Source organism: Mustela nivalis, assembly GCF_964662115.1.
Source record: "Mustela nivalis genome assembly, chromosome: 13".
In the NCBI taxonomy this organism is placed as follows: Eukaryota; Metazoa; Chordata; class Mammalia; order Carnivora; family Mustelidae; genus Mustela; species Mustela nivalis.
Window position 1 is genome coordinate 57733530 of NC_139032.1, and position 22065 is coordinate 57755594.

Consider the following 22065-nt stretch of genomic DNA (forward strand, 5'->3'; position numbering starts at 1 on the left):
TGTTGGACAAAAACATAAAAAGAAAAATGGGGCGCCTGGGTGGCTCAGTGGGTTGAGCCGCTGCCTTCGGCTCAGGTCATGATCTCAGGGTCCTGGGATCGAGTCCCGCATCAGGCTCTCTGCTCAGCAGGGGGCCTGCTTCCCTCTCTCTCTCACTGCCTGCCTCTCTGTCTACTTGTGATTTCTCTCTGTCAAATAAATAGATAAAATCTTTAAAAAAGGAAAAAAAAACATAAAAAGAAAAAAATTATAAACCAAATGCTTCATGAATACAGACACAAAAATCCTCAACAAAATAACAGGAAATTGAATCTAGCAGAATATAAAATGGATTAAACAATATGATCAAATGGAATTTATCCCAGGAATACAAGTCTGATTTAACATATAAAAACCAACTAATGCAATACATCGTGGTAATTTAATAAAGGACAAAAACTATATGATCACCTTAATAGGTACAGAAAAACCATTCAACAAGCTCCAACAGCAATTCGTGAGAAAAAATTTTCCTTTTTTTAATTAGTCAGAGTTTATTGTGTGCATAAAAATAGTTTGCAATTGGGAGCTCTCAGACTAACATGTACTGAGACTCAAAGGTATACTGTTATAAGATACCTTAAATAGTGCGAATGGAGAGGTTGTTTATTATTTTCAGTGATTTATTTTATTAGAGTTTTCCTAATGATTGAGGGTTGGTTAGAAGTGATCACCTCATTCCAGTTTGGGGGAACAATTTGAATTTTATCTATGATTTTCAGAGGTATATACAAGAAGAAGCCCGAGGTAGCTTTCCCTTCTTTTGCAGAATAAGCTAAGGTTGGATACAGTAATTTTCCTAATAGCATAATCAAAGTTATCTATTGTCATTATTCTAAAATCTAAAAATAGATAGGATTGGGACGCCTGGGTGGCTCAGTTGGTTAAGCAGCTGCCTTCAGCTCAGGTCATGATCCCAGCGTCCTGGGATCGAGTCCCACATCGGGCTCCTTGCTCCGCAGGGAGCCTGCTTCTCCCTCTGACTCTGCCTGCCATTCTGTCTGCCTGTGCTCGCTCTCGCTCGCTCTCGCTTGCTCTCTGACAAATAAATAAATAAAATCCTTTAAAATAAATAAATAAATAAATAAATAAATAAATAAATAAAAATAGATAGGATAGAAGTCCTATCTCAATCATGAGTCAAACCAAACTGTGTGATTATAAAGTGAGCCTAGAACATGCTCTAAATTAGGTTCAGTACCTTTAAGGTTTTCTATGCATAAGGACGATTGCTAGCAATGAAGTCTGAGTGCTTATGGGGCATCCTTTGGCTTCCAAGCTTCCTTCTAGTATCAGATTAATGGGTATAAGTATTAGTTGAGTGGCCAAGGGATGGATACCATTCTTTTTTGTAAAGCCATTTTCCTGTCATCCAAGCATGTAGAGGAGCTGGTTTTAATATTAACTGAAAATCTTCCTAAGCATTTAAGTGGCTCCATAACCAACAATCATTTTGATTAATATAGAAGGGTATGTATATACACTATGGAGTATTATGCTTCCATGAGAAAGGATGAATACCCAACTTTTGTAGCAACATGGATGGGACTGGAAGAGATTATGCTGAGTGAAATAAGTCAAGCAGAGAGAATCAATTATCATATGGTTTCACTTATTTGTGGAGCACAACAAATAGCATGGAGGACAAGAGGAGTTAGAGAGGAGAAGGGAGTTGAGGGAAATTGGAAGAGGAGGTGAACCATGAGAGACTGTGGACTCTGAAAAACAATCTGAGGGTTTTGAAGGGGCAGAGGGGGCATGGGAGGTCAGGGTACCAGGTGGTGGGTATTATCGAGGGCACGGATTGCGTGGAGCACTGGGTGTGGTGCAAAAACAATGAATACTGTTATGCTGAAAATAAATTTAAAAATTTTTTTTAAAAAGGGGTATGCATTGAGTGATAGGCCTTGAGTAGAGAAAATAACAGAAAAAGAAAAATGAGTATGAAAGTTTTGTGTTAGTTTGTAAAAGAGTAATAACATAATAACTGTTATAAAAATGAGTTCTGGAGAAAAGGCGATCTAATAGAATCTTGTTCAGTGATCTTTGGTGTAACCTTTCTGCTTTGCCTTATTGTCTGCTTTGTGGGAAGTTTTTTTCTTTCCCGGAAAATCCTTAATTTAAAGTTTGTCATAGATTTAGAAGTCCAATAGTTGAGGAATAAGGAGAATTCTCTTTAATTGAGAGACATGACCCAAGTAATTTAACTGCCGTGTGAAAAGAGAACCTCATAGAGCCCTTTTCATCAAAGTACAAGTACTGTTATGTAAAAAAATTCAACAAACTCGGAAGACAAGAGAATTTCCTTAACCTAATAACATTTATGAAAAACCCATAGCTAACATTATACCTATGGAGATTATGAAACACTGAGTGATTTCCCCCTAAAATCAAAGCAAGGAGATGATGTCTGCACTCACCATTGCTATGTAACATTCTGTTGGAGATTCTAGCCAGTACAACTAGGCAAGAAAAAGGAATAAGAGGCATCCATGTTGGAAAAGAAGAAGTAAAACTATCTTTATTCATAGATAACATGATCTTGTGAGTAAAAAATCCTTAAAGAATCAAAAAACAAACAAAAAATTAGTTTTGAATGAGTTAAGTTCATGAGATTCGAGATCAATACACAAAAAAGAAATTTCATTTCTAAATATCACCACTCAATCATCCACAAATAAAATTAAGAAAATAACTCTTAAGAATTTAACAAAAGGGACAAACCATAAGTGACTCTTAATCTCACAAAACAAACGGAGGGTTGCTGGGGGGAGGGGGGTTGGAAGAAGGGAGGTGGGGTTATGGACATTGGGGAGGGTATGTGCTATGGTGAGTGCTGTGAAGTGTGTAAATCTGGCGATTCACAGACCTGTACCCCTGGGGATAAAAATATATTATATGTTTATAAAAAATAAAAATAAATAAATAAATACTTGTTTAATGTAAAAAAAAAAAAGAATTTAATAAAAGGGGTGCCTGGGTGGCTCAGTGGGTTAAAGCCTCTGCCTTCAGCTCAGGTCATGATCCCAGGGTGCTAGGATCCAGTCTGCATTGGGCTCTCTGCTCAGCAGGGAGCCTGCTTCCTCCTCTCTCTGCCTGCCTCTCTACCTACTTGTGATCTCTGTCTCTCAAATAAATTTAAAAAAATTTTTTTAAATAATTTAATAAAAGAAATACAAGAATTATACACAGGAAACTATGAACTACTGCTAAGAAAAAGAGCTAAATAAATTGAGAGACATTTCATGTTCATAGATTAGAAAATGAAATATTATTAAATAGCAATTCTTTCCAAATCTATCTATAGATTCAATGCAATCACTATTAAAATACAAGCTGTCTTTATTACAGAAATTGACAAGTTGATACTGTTTTTTTTATTGTGACCAGACTTATTTAGTGATCTGAATGATTTTTTTTAATTTACTTTTTTAAATTTATTTTTTATTTATTTTCAGCATAACAGTATTCATTATTTTTGCACCACACCCAGTGCTCCATGCAATCTGTGCCCTCTCTAATACCCACCACCTGGTTCCCCCAACATCCCACCCACCCCCGCCACGTCAAACCCCTCAGATTGTTTTTCAGAGTGCATAGTCTCTCATGGTTCACCTCCCCTTCCAATTTCCCCCAACTCCCTTGTCCTCTCTAACTCCCCATGTCCTCCATGCTAAGTTTTATGTGAAAAGTCAAAGGACCCAAAATAGAAAAAACAATTTTGAAGAACAAACTTATATTTTCTGATTTCAAAACTAACATGAAGCTATAGTAATCAAGACAGCATGATACTAGTGTAAAAACAGCTATATAGATTAATAAAAGATAATTGATAGTCCATAAATAAATGGCTAAATTGCCAGAAACTTCTAGAATTAATCCAAATGTCCATCTACTGGTGAATGGATAAACAAAAAACATGTCATCCATACAATGGACTTACTAGGAGGCAATAAAAAGGAAAGCAGTGATACATGTTACAACATAGATGAACCTCAGAAACATGCTACACTTAAATATCCAGGTGCAAGAGGCCATATATTATATAATTACATTTATAGCAAATGTCCAGAAAAAGTAAATCTATACAAACAGAAAGTAGATTCATGGATGACTGGGGTTAGGAAAAGAGGAGTAACTACATGGGTAAGAGGGGTATTTCTGTGATGGTAAAACTATTCTAAAACTGAACTGTGGTGATGGTTACAAAACTCTATAAATGTACTAAAAATAATGAATTGTACACATAAGTGGATTCAGGTATATAAATTAATTCTTTTTTTAAGATTTTATTTATTTATTTGACAGAGAGATCACAAGTAGGCAGAGAGGCAGACAGAGAGAGAGAGGAGGAAGCAGGCTCCCCGCCGAGCAGAGAGCCTGACACGGGGCTCGATCCCAGAACCCTAGGACCATGACCTTTGCCGAAGGCAGAGGCTCAACCCACTGAGCCACCCAGGTGCCCCTATAAATTAATTCTTAATAAAGGAGTTAAAAACAATTGCTGAATCACTGAATAAGGTACATGGAGAGGAAGAGACCTAAATCTACATATCAAAAAAAGGAAAAAAAATTACTAAAGATAAATGTTGGGGGGGGGGATTCCCTGTCAATGGATGTTTGCTTTGACATCTAGCTCCCTCCTTGCACTACAGAAGTGCATTTCTAAGATGCAAATAAAAATCACAATAAACCTAAAAAAAAAAGATGTTAAATATAAATAGTATAAGCATACCAATTAAACAATAGACATTGTCAGAATAAATAAAAATAATACCCAACTATATGCTATCTATAGGAAATCCACTTTAAATAACAAGATATAAATAAAGAGTTAAAAGATGGAAAAATAAATACCACTGGAAACTAATTAAAAGAAATTTGGAGGGGCGCCTGGGTGGCTCAGTGGGTTAAAGCCTCTGCCATTGGCTTGGGTCATGATCCCGGGGGTCTGGGATCGAGCCCCACATCGGGCTCTCTGCTCAGCAGAGAGTCTGCTTCCTCCTCTCTCTCTCTGCCTGCCTCTCTGCCTACTTGTGATCTGTCTGTCAAATAAATAAATAAATAAATCTTAAAAAAAAAAAGAAATTTGGAGTTCCTATATTAATATTAAACAGAACAAGGACCATCACCAGGAAAAACAGCCACATTATTTTATGTAATGATAAAAGGATTAATTCACAAAGGAAGCATCACAATCCTAAAGGTATATGTACCTAATAACAGATGTTCAAAATACAGAGAGCAAAAACTAGTATTACTAGAAGTAAAATTCATCACATATATCTGAAAGGTTAAACACCATTCTCTCAGTAATCAATAGAAAAAAAATAAAAAATCAGTAAGGGTATAGAAGATCTGAAGAACACTGTCAACCAAACTTGACACAGATGACATTTATAGAGCACTGCAGCTAACAAAATTCTTTTAAAGAGCATTTGAGGGGTGCCTGCATGGCTCAGTCTTTGGGCTTCTGACTCCTGATTTCAGCTCAGGTCATGATCTCAGGGTTGTAAGATAGAGCCATGAGTCAGGCTCAGTGCTGGGCATGGAACCTGCTTAGGATTCTCTCTCTCCCTTTCCCTCTGCCCCTCCCCAGCCCCCACCCTGACTCATGCACATATGCACACACACTCTCTCTCACACACACACAAAGAAAGAGTACTTGAAAGATTCACCAAGATAGGCCATATTTCATATTTCTAGACTATAAAATAAGCTATAATGAATTTAAAGGAATTGAAATCATACAGAGTCTGTTCTTGGACCGTAATGAAATAAAATGGAAATCAATAATAGAAAAGTATCTGGGAAAATCCTACAATAGATGGAAATTAAACAAGATATTATAAATAGTTCATGTACCAGAGCATAGATCTCAAGGGAAATGAGAAAATATTTTTGAATTGAATGAAAATATAACATATCAGGGGCACCTGGGTGGCTCAGTGGGTTAAGCCCTCTGCCTTCAGCTCAGGTCATGATCTCAGGGTCCTGGGATCAAGCCCCACATCAGGCTCTCTGCTCAGCGGGGAGCCCACTTCCTCCTCTCTCTCTCTCTCTCTCTCTCTGCCTGCCCCTTTGCCTACTTGTGATCTGTCTGTCAAATAAATAAATAAAATCTTTAAAAAAAAGAAAATACAACATATCAAAACTTGAAGATACTTGTGTTAATAAAGAAGAATGTTCTGAAATTAAACAGTGGTGACCATTACACAACAATGTGACTATAAGAACACTGAACTGCATTTTTTAAAGGTGGGTTTATGGTATGTGAATTATATCTCAATTTAAAATCATAAAAGAAAGAAAAAAATGTCTCAAAACAAAAATCTAAGTTTCCACCTTAAACTAAAACTAGAAGAACAAACTAAACCCAAAGAAAACAAAAGAAAGAAAATAATAAAGGTAAGAGCAGTTAAAAAAAAAAGATTTTATTTATATATTTGAGGGAGAGAGATAAAGAAAGCACACAACCAGGGAGAGGGGCAGAGAGAGAGAAGCAGGCTCCCAAGCAGGGAGCCCAACATGGGACTCAATTCTAGGACCCTGGAATCATGACCTCAGCAGAAGGCAGATGCTTAACTGACTGAGCCACCCAGGTCCCCCAAGAACAGTTTTACAGTAAAATTATAAATAAAAAAAAAAGAGGAAAATCAATGAAAACAAAAGCTGATTCTTTGAAATGATAATAAAATTGACAAACCTCTAGCCAGACAGACCAAGAGTGGGGGAAAGGACACATATTACTAATATTGGAAATAAAATAGGGCACCTGGATGGCTCAGTCAGTTAAGTATCTGCCTTCAGCTCAGGTCATGATCCCGGGGTCTTGGGACAGAGTCCTGCATCAGGCTCCCTGCTTAGCGGGGAGTCTGCTTCTCCTTCTACTCCTTCCCCCTGCTCATGATCTTTCTCTCTCTCTCTCTCTCTCTCTCTCTCTCTCTTAGTCTCAGATACACAAATTAAATCTTTTTTTAACAAAGGAAATAAAATAAGGGACACCATTACAGATCCTACAGATGTTAAAAGGATAATGAAGAAACATCATGAACAGCTACATGCCCATTGTATTAGTTTTCTACTGCTATTTAACAAATAACCCCAAACTTAGTAGCTTAAAACAACACATTTATTAACTTACACTTTCTGTGGGTTAAGAGTTCAAACTTGATTTAGCTGGATGCTGTTTATGGTCTCATAAGGTTGTAATCAAGATGTTGGCTGGGCTGTGTTTTCCTATGAGGGTATGACTGGCATAGTAGGCAGAATAATGGTTCTCCTAAGATGCCAATGCCCTTATTTCCAGAACCTGTGAATAAGTTACCTTATGTAGCAAATGGGCTTTGCAGATGTGACTAAATTAAGATTCTTTTTTTTTTAAAGATTTTATTTATTTATTTGACAGACAGAGATCACAAGTAGGCAGAGAGGCAGGCAGAGAGAGAGAGAGAGGGAAGCAGGCTCCCTGATGAGCAGAGCCCGATGCGGGACTCGATCTCAGGACCCTGAGATCATGACCTGAGCCGAAGGCAATGGCTTAACCCACTGAGCCACCCAGGCACCCCTAAATTAAGATTCTTAAAATGGGAGATTTTTCTGGATTATCTAGGTGGGTTCAATGTAAATACAAAGGTCCTTATAAGAGAAATAGGCAGGCAGGCAAGTCAGAGAAGAAAATGTGACAATGGAAAAAGTCAAGGTGATATGATGTGAGAAAAATGTAACGTGCCACTGCTGGTTTGGAAGACAGAAGAAGGGGCCACAAGCCAGAGAATACAGGTGGCCTCTAGAAACTGGGAAAGACAAGGAATGGATTCTTTTTTTTTTTTTTTTAGTCTTTAAAGATATTACTTATTCATTTGACAGAGGGAGAGATCACAAGTAGGCAGAGCAGCAGGCAGAGAGAGAGGGGGAAGCAGGCTTCCTGCTGAGCCGAGAGCCCATTGTGGGGCTCAGTCCCAGGACACTGAGATCATGACCTGAGCTAAAGGCAGAGGCTTAACCCACTGAGCCACCCACGTACCCCTAGGAATGGATTCTTCCCCAGAACCTCCAGAAGGAATACAGGTCTGTTGCCACCTTGATCTCTGGTCCCATATACTCATTTAGGACTTCTGATCTTCAAAATTATGAGATAATAAATTTGTGGTTTTTTTAAAGCCACTAAGTTTGTGGAAATTTGTTACAGCAGCAATAGGAAACTAGTATCATTAAGAAAGAATAAACTTGGGCACTCTCTGCTCAGCAGGGAGCCTGCTTCCTTCTCTCTTTCTCTACCTGCTGTTCTGCCTACTTGTGATCTCTTTCTGTCAAATAAATAAATACAATCTTTAAAAAAAAATGTTAAATGGAGAGTGCTTGGGTGACTCAGTCTGTTAAGCATCTGCCTTTGGCTGAGGTCAAGGCCCAAGTCAGTCTCCCTGCTCAGCAGGGAGTCTGCTTCTCCCTCTCTCTCTGCTCCTCCTCCCCCATTGTGCTCACACGTGTTCTCTCTCTTTCTCTCTCTCTCAAATAAATAAAGATAATCTTTTTTTAAAATGTTAAATGGATGACAAATAAGCACAGGAAAAAAAGTTCAGCATCATTAGTCATTATAAAATCTAATAAAATCAATGAGATACCAATATATACTTATAATAGTTAAAACAAAAACCTGATGATACCAAATACTGGAGAGGATGCAGAACAACTGGAGCACTCATACATTGCTGATGAGAATGCAAAAAGATACACCCATTTTGGAAAACACTTTGTAAGTTCCTTACAAAGTCAAACATATACTTACCATACCACCCAGCAATCATACATCTTGGTATTTGCACAAGTGAAATGAAAACGTACCACACAAAAACTTGTAAGTAAATATTTCTAGTGACTTCATTCATAATCGCCAAAAACTAGAAACAGCCCTAATGTCCCTCAACTGACTGGCTGAAACATAAGGGAAAGAAATGGAAAGAAAAGAACCACCAAGCTGCAGGAAGAACAGGGACCAACCAATACAGTCTTGGGGTCACAGCAGCAACAGTGGGTGGGCCTTCTCTTCAGGACACCCACTAACTCAAGTCTATCAGTTCCTAAGCTCTGTGACACTTGGTTCTTTTGTTTTGATTTTGGGTTTTGTTTAATTGTGAGGAAATTCACATAACACAAATTTAACCATTTTAAGAGAACAATTTAGTGATATACAGTACATTCACAATATATAGAATGAGAGAAATATTTACAAATCAAATATATAATAACAATCTAGTATCTGGCTGCCTGGGTGGCTCAGTGGGTTAAGCCGTTGCCTTCGGCTCAGGTCATGATCTCAGGGTTCTGGGATCGAGTCCCGCATTGGGCTCTCTGCTCAGCAGGGAGCCTGCTTCCTCCTCTCTCTCTCTGCCTCCCTCTCTGCCTACTTGTGAACTCTCTCTGTCAAGTAAATAAAATAAAATCTTTAAAAAAAAAACAATCTAGTATCCAAAATATTAGTATCCAAATATTAGTTCTTACAACTCAACAACAACAAAAAGCAAACAAAAATTGGGCAAATAAATTGAATAGGCATTTCTCTTAAGATGACCTATGAATGGCAAACAAGCACATGAAAAACATGTTCAACACCACCCTGAGCGGGTGGCTCAGTCAGTTAAGTGGCTGCCTTCTGCTCAGATCATGACCCCAAGGTGCTGGGATCGAGACCCACATCAAGATCCCTGCTCAGCAGAGACCCTGCTTCTCCCTGTCCCTCTGCCTGCCACTCTGCCACTTGTGCTCTCTCTCTCTCTCTAGCAAATAAATAAAATCTTAAGAAAAAAACAACAATACCCTGAGGTACCACTTACATCCACTAAAATGTCTAAAACAAGAAAAAAAATTTAACAGGTGTTTGTGAAGGCATAGAAAAATGGAATTTTCATAGAATTCTGGTGGGAATGTAAAATGGTTCAGCCACCGTGGAAAACAGTTTGCCAACTCCTCAAAAAGTTAAACATAGAATTACCGTGTATTGCTTGGTTCTGAATTTCAAATTTGGGAGAAACTATGACAGCACCAATTTAAGTTGGGTGTCTACCTCTGGATCAACTCACAGCAACCAGGGGGGTGAGTTGCTTAAGTCTGAGAAGGCCACTGGGATGTTATCCTTGTGCTCTAGAGCCACACACAGCAAAGGGAAACTGTGTGCTAGGTAGCCCCAAGAGATGTGTACTGTAAGCAAAAAGGGTGCATCTTCCACTGGAGGTCACCATCAGAATATGAAAAGCACAAAATAGGATTCAGTGGCATTCTGATTAATTTTTCCCCTCACAGTTTTCTCAATATCCCAACAGATTTTTGTCTAAGGCCTAAGGGAGAATACACTCATTCTCACGTTTATATTTTAAAAATTTTGTTTGAACAGGGGTGCCTGGGTGGTGCAGTGAGTTAAGCATCTGGCTCCTGGTTTCCACTCAGGTGGTGATCCCAGGGCTATGAGATTGAGCCCCCCATTAAGCTCTGCCCTCCTCAAGGAGTCTACTTGAGATTCTTTCTCTCTTTCCCTGCCCCTCCTGCTTGTGCTCTCTCTCTCAGATAAATAAATAAATCTTAAAAAAAAAAAAAAGTAACATTTTGTTTGAACTACTGACAGAAGATCATGTGCACTTCTGTTCAGTCCTTTATCTAAAAGAAGACACTTCTAGAGGCACTTGGGTGGCCCAGTCAATTGAGCTTCAGCCTTCAGCTCAGGTCATGATCCCAGAGTTCTGGGATCAAGCCCCACATCAGGCTCCCTGCTCAGTGGGGAGCCTACTTCTCTCTCTCCCTGCTGCTTCCCCTGCTTGTACTCTCTCTCTGTCATATAAATAAATAAAATTGTTAAATAAATAAATAAAAGATAACACTTCTAAATGCTTGGGGTGGTCTTTAATATGCAACTAACTACCTGTTCAAAAACTTGTATGTGCTCCGTATTACCTACCATATTAAAACATCTAACTATTTAGAGTTCTTTATCAAATAGCCTTTCTCCGCCTTTCCAAACTCCTTATTTATTAAACATTTGTTGAAGGGCACCAGGGTGGCTCAGTCTGTTAAGCATCTGACTTTGACTCAGGTCATGATCTCAGGATCTTGGGATCGAACTTTGTGTCAAGTTCTGCATTCCACAGGGATTCTGTTTGTCCCTCTGCCCTTCTCCCTCCTCATACACACTCTCTCTCAAATAAATAAATAATATCTTTTTAAAAAATTTGTTGAATATACAATGACCTCTACTTTCCAGACACTAACATGGATATGCTGACCATATCTGTCAATCTTAATGACAAGAACTTCTGGGCATAATGGCATCAAATTTCTGAACTCAGACCATCCCAGAAGATTTGTGGCATGTGTTTGTCATAATTAAAAGACAAGGAAAAAAATAGCTGAAAACACAGTCTCTATCTTGCAAGAGCAATTCTGTGTGGTACAGACTACTCTCCAGCAATCTTTGACCCAGTCTTGTCAGAGTCCTGGCTGCCCCAGATATACCTTGTTCCCTCACACCCTGAATTTTATATATAAATATATATATATGAATTATATAATTATATGAGATATGATAATATATAATTATATGAGAATTATATAAATTCTCATACTGTTTAAAACACTTAAGTATCAACAATAACTTAAATAAAAATTATATATATATAATTGAAGTACTGCTGACATATTAGTTTCTGATGCACCACATAGTGATTTGACAATTCTATACATTACTCAGTGCTTGCCACAATAAATGTAGTTGCCCTCTGTCACCATACAATGTTATTACAGTATTAGTGACTATATTCCCATGCTACACTTTTTAATCTGCATTATTTATTCATTACTGGAAATGTGTACCTTTTAATCCCTTTCACCTATTTCACTCATCTGCCTATCCACCTCCCCTCTGGCAACCACCAGTTTGTTCTCTGTATTTACAAGTTTGTTTTTGTTTATCGTTTCTTCAATCATTTTGTTTTTTAGATTCCACATATGAGTGAAATCATAATGTATTTGTCTTTCTCTGTCTGACTTATTTCACTTAACATAATACCCTCTAATTACATCCATGTTGTCACAAATGACAAGATTTCATTCTTTTTTGTGGCTGAACAATATTCGTGTGTGTGTGTGTGTGTGTGTGCATGTGTGTGTGTGTATACACATACTACACCTTCTTTATCCATTTATCTACCAATGGACACTTGGATTGCCTCCATTTTTGGTTATTGTGAATAATGCTGCAATAAATACAGGGGGCATATATATCTTTTTAAATTAGTATTTTTGTTTTCTTGGGGAAAATACCCAGCGGCGGAATTACTGGATCATATGGTATTTCTATTTCTAACTTGAGGAGCCTCCCTACTATTTTCCAAGTGGTTGTACCAATATACATTCCCACCAATGGTTTGAGCGTTCCCTTTTCTCTACATCCTTGCCAACATTTGTTATTTCTTGTCTTTTGGACACTAGTCAGTTTGACTGGTATGAGGTGATAGCTCAAAGAAACTGGACCACTTTCTTACACCACACACAAAAATAAACTCAAAATGTATTAAAGATCTAAGTGTGAGACCTGAAACCATCAAAGTCCTAAAAGAAAATAGGCAGTAATCTCTTGGACATTAGTCTTAGCAACATATTTATGGGTATGTCTTCCCAGGCAAGAGAAACAAAGCAAAAATAAACTATTGGGACTGCACCAAAATAAAAGCTTTTGCACAAAGGAAGCCATCAACAACATAAAAAGGCAACCACTGACTGGGAGAAGATATTTGCAAATGATATATCCTAAAGGCTTAATATCTAAGATATATAAAGTACTTGTAGAACACCCCAATAATAATAATAATAATCTGATTTACAATGGGCAGAGGACTTGAATAGACATTTTTCCAAAGAAGACAGACAGAAGGCCAACAGACACATGAAAAGATGTTTAACATCACTAATCATCAGTGGAATGCAAACCACCTTACTTCTTTTGCTATTTCTTTGACCTTGAAATCTTATCTTGAGCATCATCATTCTATTCTGTGCCCCTCACTAGGAGAGATAAGGTAAACCAACTTCAAAATGTTTGTACTTACTAACCTCTCCATACTCAGAACAATTCTTACAGTAAAAAGTTGTCTTTTGAGTGCCTGGTGGCTCAGTTGGTTAAGCCACTGCCTTTGGCTCAGGTCATGATCCCGGAGTCCAGGGATGAAGTCCCACATCAGGCTCCCAGCTCTGTGGGGAGTCTGCTTCTCCCTCTAACCTTCTCCCCTCTCATGCTCTCTCTCTCTCTCTGAAATAAATAAAATCTTTTTTAAAATAAGTTGTCTTCTCTGAACATGAGAACTTTGCATGTAATTTTTAAGAAATAAGGGAATTTGAAAAATTCTCATACTGTTTAAAACACTTAAATATCAACAATAACTTAAATAACAATTATGTGTTTTCCTTAACCCAAGTTCCTCTCTTCATGAAGTAATCTGTCTCTCTCCTCCTTGGAATTCCCATTGCATTTCATTCCTTTATTGAGCACAAATCATTTTCTGTTTTATATTATGGTTCTCTGTCAATGCTTGCTTCCTCTGTGAGATTCAACTCCTTGAGGGAAAGTACTGTTTCTTTTTTTTTTTTTTAAGATTTTATTTGTTTATTTGACAGACAGAGATCACAAGTAGACAGAGAGGCAGGCAGAGAGAGAGAGGGAGGCAGGCTCCCTGCTGAGCCGAGAGCCTGACGCAGGACTCAATCCCAGGACCCTGAGATCATGACCTGAGCCGAAGGCAGCGGCTTAACCCACTGAGCCACCCAGGCACCCCGAAAGTACTGTTTCTTAATCCTATCTGCACCCCTTCCAGTTCTCAGCACAGTGTCTGACATACTATAAGTGCACAATACACATTTTTTTTTAATGAAGGAAAGAATTAACCAACAGAGATTTATACGGTGATAGCCTTTTCTTCCATATATCCTATCAAACAGCCTGGAAATAAAACACTTACTGAAAAGAGTTCAGAGAATTGTATCTGTGAAACTGTTTATATGATGTAATTCTAAAGAAGGTTAGGGGCCTCCAAGCTAATAGAAAGCTGTCTGTTCTTTTGTGTTACTTTCACAAGCAGGGAGGAGGGAGAGGAGGGACAGTGGTTCCTGAGCAATAAGTACTAATTTTAAAATTCCATATATAAGTGTTAATATCCTTTTTTTCCTCAATGGCAGTACAGTAAAATAGGAACTGGAAGTCTGAAGTCAGAATTTAAGGATTTCAATCTCAACCTCCACCATGTATTAGCTATGTGACCTTAAGCAAATTGTTTAACTTCTCTGTGTTTCATTTTCATCACTAGCAAAATGTAGTCCCTCAAAAGAATGGTATAAAAATTCACGACTTCGGGGTGCCTGGGTGGCTAAGTGGGTTAAAGCCTCTGCCTTCCGCTCAGGCTATGATCCCAAGATCCTGGGATGGAGCCCCCCATCAGGCTCTCTGCTCAGCAGGGAGCGGGCTTCCTCCTCTCTCTCTGCCTGCCTCTCTGCCTACTTGTGATCTGTCAAATAAATAAACAAAATCTTTAAAAAAAAATTCACCACTTAATATATTTTTTTAGAATAAAAGTTTGTAGAATAATACCTGGTACTTTGTTTGCAAGTAACAGCATACAATACCAGTGCTCATTACTTCAAGTGATGAATCACTAAATTCTACCTCTGAAACGAATACAGTTTCTGTTAATTAAATTGAATTTTTAAAAAGTGACAGCAGCATGTAGTACTATATTGATCTTATATCCCCTATTGGGAGTCCCAGGATGGTAAGACTAAAATGAGTTTCCTTTTTTTTTAATCCCCTAGTACATGCCTGGTACACGGTGTAACAAATACTAGAGGCTCAAAAAATGATGTGAATTGTATTTGAGATACGTATTTAAATGCACAAGAAAATGAAGGTATGTTAAAAATGTAAGCGAAATTACAAAGGGTTCTTGCATTTCATTTGCATATCTTCAGTTATTTCTATATAATTACTTGTTAGGTGCTTTATGACTTGATCTTTTTCTTACCCTCGTCAGAGGATGCAGTTTGGTGTAATGCATGTTATAGCCCTCAGGGCTGCGGGCCTCCTCACACGCTGGCTGTTCAGATAGTCTGAGGGATGAGGCTGCTGCAGCCAAAAGTGGGTTACATTACAGTACTGCCTGCTACTGGAGATGGAGGACCAATAACCTCAGAAAACAGCGCACAGGAGCAGCTGGGCCAGCAGAGCACTTTGTGAGGGCTCATCTCGACACTCCGCAGTGGGGTACCGCGAAGGTGAGTGCCCTAACGCGCGGGTCGTCGACCCGGAGGCCTTGACGGGGCACCTGGGTTTGGTGAGAAAGGGAAGGGCTCCAGCCGAGGCCGCTTGGATGAGTCATTCTCACCTCCCCAGGCAGGTGCGGGTGGCAGGACGCTTCGCTTCGGCGGCGGGCGGGCGACGAGAGCCGCGAGCTGCCGCGGAGTCCCCTCTCGGGACGCCTCCTCCGGGCCGGCAATGACCTTGCCGCTGGCGGCCCGACCGCCGAGAAGACCCGGTGCCGCAGAGCCGGGCGCTGGTCGGGGCCGCCCACTGCCACCCGGACCCACCCGTCGTCGGAGCCGGCCGCCGCCCTCCTGCGGTTCCTCAGCGCCTCAGTCCCACGCGAGGTCGCCAGCTGAGCCCAGAGGGCCGCGCCGCGCGGCGCAGGAGGGCGGGGCCGGGCGCTGGCCCACCGGCCCGCGGAGGTCGTCTCGCGCGGGCGCACGCGCCGCAGTCGCGCGGGGCTGGGGGTGGGGAGGGTGGGTGTGCTTGGGGCGCGCGCGTTGCCGCCGCTGCCGCCTCAGCCTGCTGCTCCGCCCGCGCCGCCTGCTCCCGGCGCTTGGCCCCAGCACGCCGGCTCCCGAGCGGCCATGGGCGGCGCGGGGTTCGCGGTGTAGAGTCCGCCAGTCCCGGACCCGCGTCCCGCACCCTGACGGTCCCGGTAAGCGGGGGCGGGGGCGGCGGGGACCGGCAGGCACCCTAAGGGACGGATCTGCGGGCCTCGGACAACCCTGTGGGGACTCTGAGGTGTTGTGTGGGAGCCGCCCCGAAGGGAGTCCTTGAGTAAGTGGATAAACCCCGAGTGTCCCTGCCTCTGCCCCTTGGGAGAGCCCCGGAGGCGGTGCGGGGAGCCGCCCCCCAGGAGGACCCCTGTGTGAATGGAGACTCCCAGGGCTCTCTCTGCATTTGCTGCCATGGGGAGGCGCAGTGTGGAGGCACTGTCCCCGCAGAGAGACCGTCTGTATGACTACCGGAGGGCAAGGGTGGTCTCTGATGTTGTCTCGGTGGAAGACCATTTGAGAACAGAGGGGAGCCTCGGGAACCTGCGCGGTGGAGATGGACCCCAGAGAGGACCCCTGTATAAAAGCATACTTCAGACTGCTCCTTAGAAGTGCCTGGAAGGAACCTGGCTGGAAGGAGAGGAGCTTACCATGGGTCTAGGCCAGGAGTAACTCCCCATATGCCCACTGGCCTTGACCTTTCTCGGTCTCGGTGTGCCCTAAATTGAGTCCTCCAAGGTGGTCGAGAGGCTGGGGCCCTGCGGGACTGCTGTCTTTGTCCATTCCAACCCCCATGCCATTAGAAATTTTATTCTCCGTGGTAGCCCAGGTTGGCTCCAAGCTGGATTTTTGTGGAGGCAGGAACTTCTATTAGAGCAAAGGGCAAAAGGGAAGGGAGGACCAGTGAGGCCTCTGAAGCAAAGATAGGAGACTTGGGACCCTGGGCTTGACTATCCACGAGCAAGCAGTGAAGATCAGGTGGAATAATTAATTGATGCTGGCAGGTCCTGGAAGAGAAAGTCCTTTGAAGGAAAGAAGAAAGGATATGTAGGATTATTGAGCACTCATGTGCCAAGTATCATGCCAGGGATATTTAACATCTCATATAATCCTCACAACAGCATTATGAAATTATTCCCTTTTAAACATTAGGCACTTTAGACTCAGAAGTTTACCAGTTTGTCCAAGGTCACAAAGCTTGGAATCATGAAATCTGTTTTTGGAAGTTTATTTTGGAAAAAAGTATTAAGGAGAGACAGAAGCAAGAATGTATATTTGTTACGTTGCATGAAGATACCTAACATAGGGCTTTGTATATGGTTAGTAAATGTGTTGATTAAATGAGTGAACAAGGACAGTTTAATTGGGGATGAGACTGCTGCAGGAACTGATATCTACTGAATCCCCAGATTTCAGGGTGTGGCTTCCTTTCCTGGCAACCTCATTGTAATGATACCTCTGGGGGTCTCCGGACTTAATTGGGTCTGAAAGAGACCTCTGCCTGTGGCCTTTGATAGGACGTGCTCTGGGAAACAAGAGGAACACTCCAGAGGATGGTCTTCTAAGACTACCCTCCCAGCTTGCAGGGAGCAGAGGGAGAGACAGGGTCACTTTTAGGAAGCGTAATTCACAGTATCTTTGTAGCCATCTGAATAGTGCACCATAGACACTGGTCCACAGATAACATGCAGGACACTTTTCCCAAAAAGTGCTTCTGCATGATGAGGAGGAGGGCTAAACAGGTGCACAACCAAGGAAGGCTTATTGGAAGTCTACTGTCTGGGGAAGGCAAAGGGTTCTTTGCCTGATAGTGATGCATCCTTATCTCTCCTCTTTGGCTCTGGTGGTGCTTTCATTACACCTGAATTCCAGGGTGCAAATTTGGGACCAAGGAGAGATTTTGGTTTCTTGCCCAAAAATTGAGTGGCAAGGGAAGTAAGCAATGTAATTCACTAAAGAACCATTCTGAGTTTTCCTGCACCCCCCCCCCTTTTTATCCTTCCTCATACCCAAACCTAGTGACATCCTCCTATAACAGAAGTGGCTTCCCTAGGCTCCTGATCAGGGTTGTGAGAAAACAAAACAACCTCATTTACCAATTGCTGGCTTTTCTATTTAAGTCAATGGCTGCCTGAAGCATGGGTGTGGCACCTCATACACAGCTCCTCAGTGGAGTAAATTCTGACAAAGGTTTATATTCCTTAATCACCTCCCCGTGACAAAGTTGTTTATAACTGTTTATAATTCCCTTTCAGTTCAAACCCCTTTATTCAGCTTAACACACCAAAATAAATAGGGATATGGATATATGGATATATACACACACACATATATATATATAGTTTTTTAATATCCGTATGTAGCTTTTTAAGAAAATCAGAAGGAACAAGCCTGCAAATGTGATCTTTGCTCCAATTCAGAATATGTCTTTGGGGTTTTTTTTCTACACTGGTCTTTTCGTTGAGCGCTCTTAGTATCACACCCTCTTGTGTCCCTGGAAAGATTGCATACTGGACCTTGAATATCATCTCCTTGATGTCCAGGTTTGGATAAACATAAAGATTATGAAAATCCTAAGAATACTGTCTAACTCTCCCCTAATCACAATGTAAGCCAAATCATTCCAGAATGGATGTGAAGGATGTCAAGTAGTTGCCTTAATCTACTAAAAAAAAAAAAAAAAAAGCTTTCTCCAAAGGATAATGAAAGGGGAAAGAATTTCACTTGCATGTACACAGATATATCTGGGTTTTACTTAAGGATTTTTTAGCCTTTAATCTTGTACATCTTCTCTGATCACATTGTTAGTCTTCTTCCTCCTACATTTGCCATATTTTTGACAGTGCTTCCTTTTCCTCAAATATGAATAGTAGGACTCTCTCCAGCCCATTTCCCCCATTCCTTTTATTTTTTCCAATACACCTGTTCCTTAGTGGATCATATTTATGCAAATAGTTTCCTTTCTCTTTAGTCACAGAATCCATTATCTTCTAGTCCCACGTGCTTTTCTCCAGCAGTACTCTTGATTTCTGCTATCTTCATTTCCCGGATTGATTTATTCATTTCTGATGAGAGTACTATCATCTACTCCACCCCTCACTCTTAATGACCAAGTTCTGACGAGAATTGCTTACCAGCTTTGGATCAAGAAACCAAGACCATCAATTTGTAGCTGGAGACATTATTTTTTCCATTATAACATTCCTTTCCAAACCTTCTCCCCTTCCAGCAATCCCCTCAGAGACTCATAGATAGTTCTTACTAAGTGCTACCTACTCGCCAGGCATTATGTTAGATAAATATGACAGTTGGTTGCTCTTGAGGAGTTCACATAGAATCAGTCTGCATTTCTTCTTCTTTTTTTTTTTTTTGAGATTTTATTTATTTATTTGACAGAGAGAGAGAGAGAGATCATAAGGAGGCAGTCAGAGAGAGACAGGAAAGCAAGCTCCCTGCTGAGCAGAGAGCCTGATTCGGGGCTCAATCCCAGGACCCTGAGGTCATGACCTGAGCCAAAGGCAGAGGCTTAAACTCGCTGAGCCACCCAGTCGTCCCCACAGTCCACATTTCTCCAATCATTTACTATAGAGTAAGAAAAGTGAGGGGAAATTACAGTTTTACAGAGTATCTATAGGAATCTTTGTAGAGTAAGTATGCCTTTTCCCAGGCATCAATGAAACACAGCTGCTGTTTCTGTGCCTCCTCTGGCAGCTCCATTGTTAGTCCCCCTGCCATTGCCCTGTCAAAATTACTTTTGCCCATGTGCTTTCAGTGAACTAGCCACATGATAATAATGACAGTGATAATAATGACAGTGTCTTATATTTGGATAACACGTTGTAGTTAGAGCCCTTTTACATACCTAATTGCCATTTGTTTGTGAGAAATATTTCATCTTACTGGGGTCTTCTCACTAAAACAACAGTGTGTGGGCTGCCTAAATCACTTTCTCTCTCTCCATTTTTTTTTTCTTCTTTTTGGAGTCTTTTAATTAAGTTTATGGGTCTCCCAGAGGGAAAGCCCAGTGATTAACTACAGTCACCATCTAGCAGCTCTTATGCTATAGAGAGGAGTTTCTTTGTTGGGTCCAAAGGCCAAGCAATGTGCTCACTGGTCAGCCCTGGTACTTATCAGGGCTATCCTACTAACTGGCCTTGGAAAATTCAGTTCTCCGGTTTTTTTTTTAACCTCCTAAAATTCAAATACATATTCCCTTCTAAACAAATATTTTAAGCATACTGTCTCAAACCAATTTGGGGGGCTGATTCATAATGTGAAGGCAGTTTTCCTTGCCTATTTCTATCCAGCAACCGGCTGGCTTCATACCATCTAAGCTAGAGTCCCCATATAGCAGTCCATGCCTTGGCATGTGCTTTTACCTCTTCCTGGAATGCTTTTTTTTTTTTTTTCTTTCCCTTAGCCACTCGGGTAACTCCCACTCATATTTCAAAATTTAGCTCAAGCAACACCTTTTTTTAAAAATCCTACACTCATGCCCCCTACACATGCATATACACTGCATTCTCACAGACTGAGTGAGATTCCATTTGTTCATTCTACCAAGTTATTAAATGCCTGATTTGTGCCTGACACTTAGTAGGTTGCACTCAGCAAATACTAGCAAAATCAATAAACAAAGATAATTAATGTGTAATAATTCATTCAACCCCATTTGTTTTGGGTTGAATCCCTGCTTCAGGGGCCCAGAGCAGAGAACAGGGAGTGCCTCTTCATCTTGCTGAAAAGCTCTGCTTGCTAAGTGCAGTCACAACAGCCAATCACTGATAGTGTGCTATTTCTTAACTGTTGCTCTGCTTCTGTGGAAGCCAGCACTGTAGCTTTTCATGAAGACTCACCCTAAGCCCTCAGAGGCTGAAGATCGTGCCATAATTTTGTTCTCATGTATATTAGAGCTTTATTGGCTTTCAGTAAATATTAAAAACAGGACCTCCGTCATGACTTACTCTTGAGCAGAGTTCAGGAAGACAGTTTTATTCAGTCTTTAGCCCTTCTGCTGCTTGGAAATCCCAAAAGAGCCCTGTGCAGTTGGGGATGACTGTCTCCCTGGACCAACTGAACCCAGTGCTGCTGTGCTGGATAAATAGGGTGATTGGAGGAAGACAGGGAGGTACTAGGTAGATCCTTTTAGGGTCTGCAGATATGAAAACTAAAAGCTGTACAATACTGTTGGGCCACAGAATGGCTGACTATGAACAGGGCCCCAGAATACTGTCATGAGACACTGCATTCCTAAACCAAAACTCTTTTTGATGACTTTAAAAAAAAAACTTGAGATTGATATTGATGTCCACAGTAAGCTTAGAGTCTGTGCTATGCATTTTGCATTTCTTAGACCCTGGTTCTGCTGGTTTTCCATACCCTTGTGGCTGTTAACATTCTATGTTAAGTACATACCTTTCCCCAAGGCTCTCTATCATTTTTGGAACATACTTCTATGAACCAGCTGTCAGCCACCTTGAAATTTTTATCCTCATGTGCTCATGCTGCTCATGCTAAATTTCTCCAGCCCAAACCTAGGAGGGAGGAGATATATTTTCAAGCTTCCTACACATGCCCTTAGAGCAGTAGCCCTCCTTTGGGCCAGGACACAGTGCCACAGGACGCAGCATAAATGAAGGGGACCGTTGACCTTGGTAACATTATCTCTTTTTTGTTTGTATAAACTAGCTAACTTCCAAAATTCTGTAGCTCTCCCCTGTGGTCAAAGTAATCACCTGTAACTACTATTTGGTTACCCATTCTCATCCCTGCTAGCCCTGAACTACCATACCATACAGGGTCCACCTCTGGAGAAGTAGAGTGGATGTGATGAGATGAGGTGGTGACTCTAAGTTTTGATCAGTCTCTCTGGCTAACTATGAAGAAAAGAAAGGGTACTGACACCATGATCTCAAACTTTTTATGTTGTCCAGTCATCTTTGCAACATTCACTCAACAAAGATTTATAGAATCCATGCTCTGTGGAAGATAGTGAGAACCATCTAAATTTTTCTCCCTCTTGATATCACTGAAAACCTGAAATTCCCTTCTCTACCTGCTCAACCCAGTCTGCTTTTTTCCCCTTGTCCCTCCACTCAGAGGTTTTCTTTGCCTGTTCCCACCTAGGAAAGCCTTCATAACCTCCAAGCAATCATTTTTAGATGTTTTTGAGCCTTTTCAAATAGCTGCCAGTCC

At 40.9% G+C, this 22065-nt stretch overlaps 1 protein-coding gene and 2 long non-coding RNA genes across 5 annotated transcripts in view; 2 read left to right on the forward strand and 1 right to left on the reverse strand.

The window, feature by feature from the left end:
* The window catches only part of LOC309846074, a 61975-nt gene extending 46413 nt beyond the window's left edge, over nucleotides 1-15562 (reverse strand). Inside the window, exon 1 of the long non-coding RNA XR_014301723.1 lies at nucleotides 15456-15562. This is a non-coding gene — a long non-coding RNA (uncharacterized lncRNA). The remainder of the gene's footprint in view (nucleotides 1-15455) is intronic.
* LOC309846075 overlaps nucleotides 1-22065 on the forward strand; it is a 277012-nt gene that overhangs the window by 162869 nt on the left and 92078 nt on the right. The window lies entirely within an intron of this gene.
* Nucleotides 15152-22065, forward strand: part of PHF24 (PHD finger protein 24) — a 30511-nt gene continuing 23597 nt past the window's right edge. The window contains exon 1 of one of the 3 annotated variants that reach the window (XM_082694681.1): nucleotides 15152-15345. Coding sequence is in view for 1 of the 3 variants with exons in the window: in XM_082694680.1 (XP_082550806.1) it covers nucleotides 15566-15795 (230 nt within the window). In the remaining 2 variants the exon portion in view is untranslated. Of the gene's footprint in view, nucleotides 15346-15546; nucleotides 15796-15870; nucleotides 16154-22065 lie in introns of those variants that run through there. The other 2 variants (XM_082694680.1, XM_082694682.1) reach the window with 2 other exon arrangements.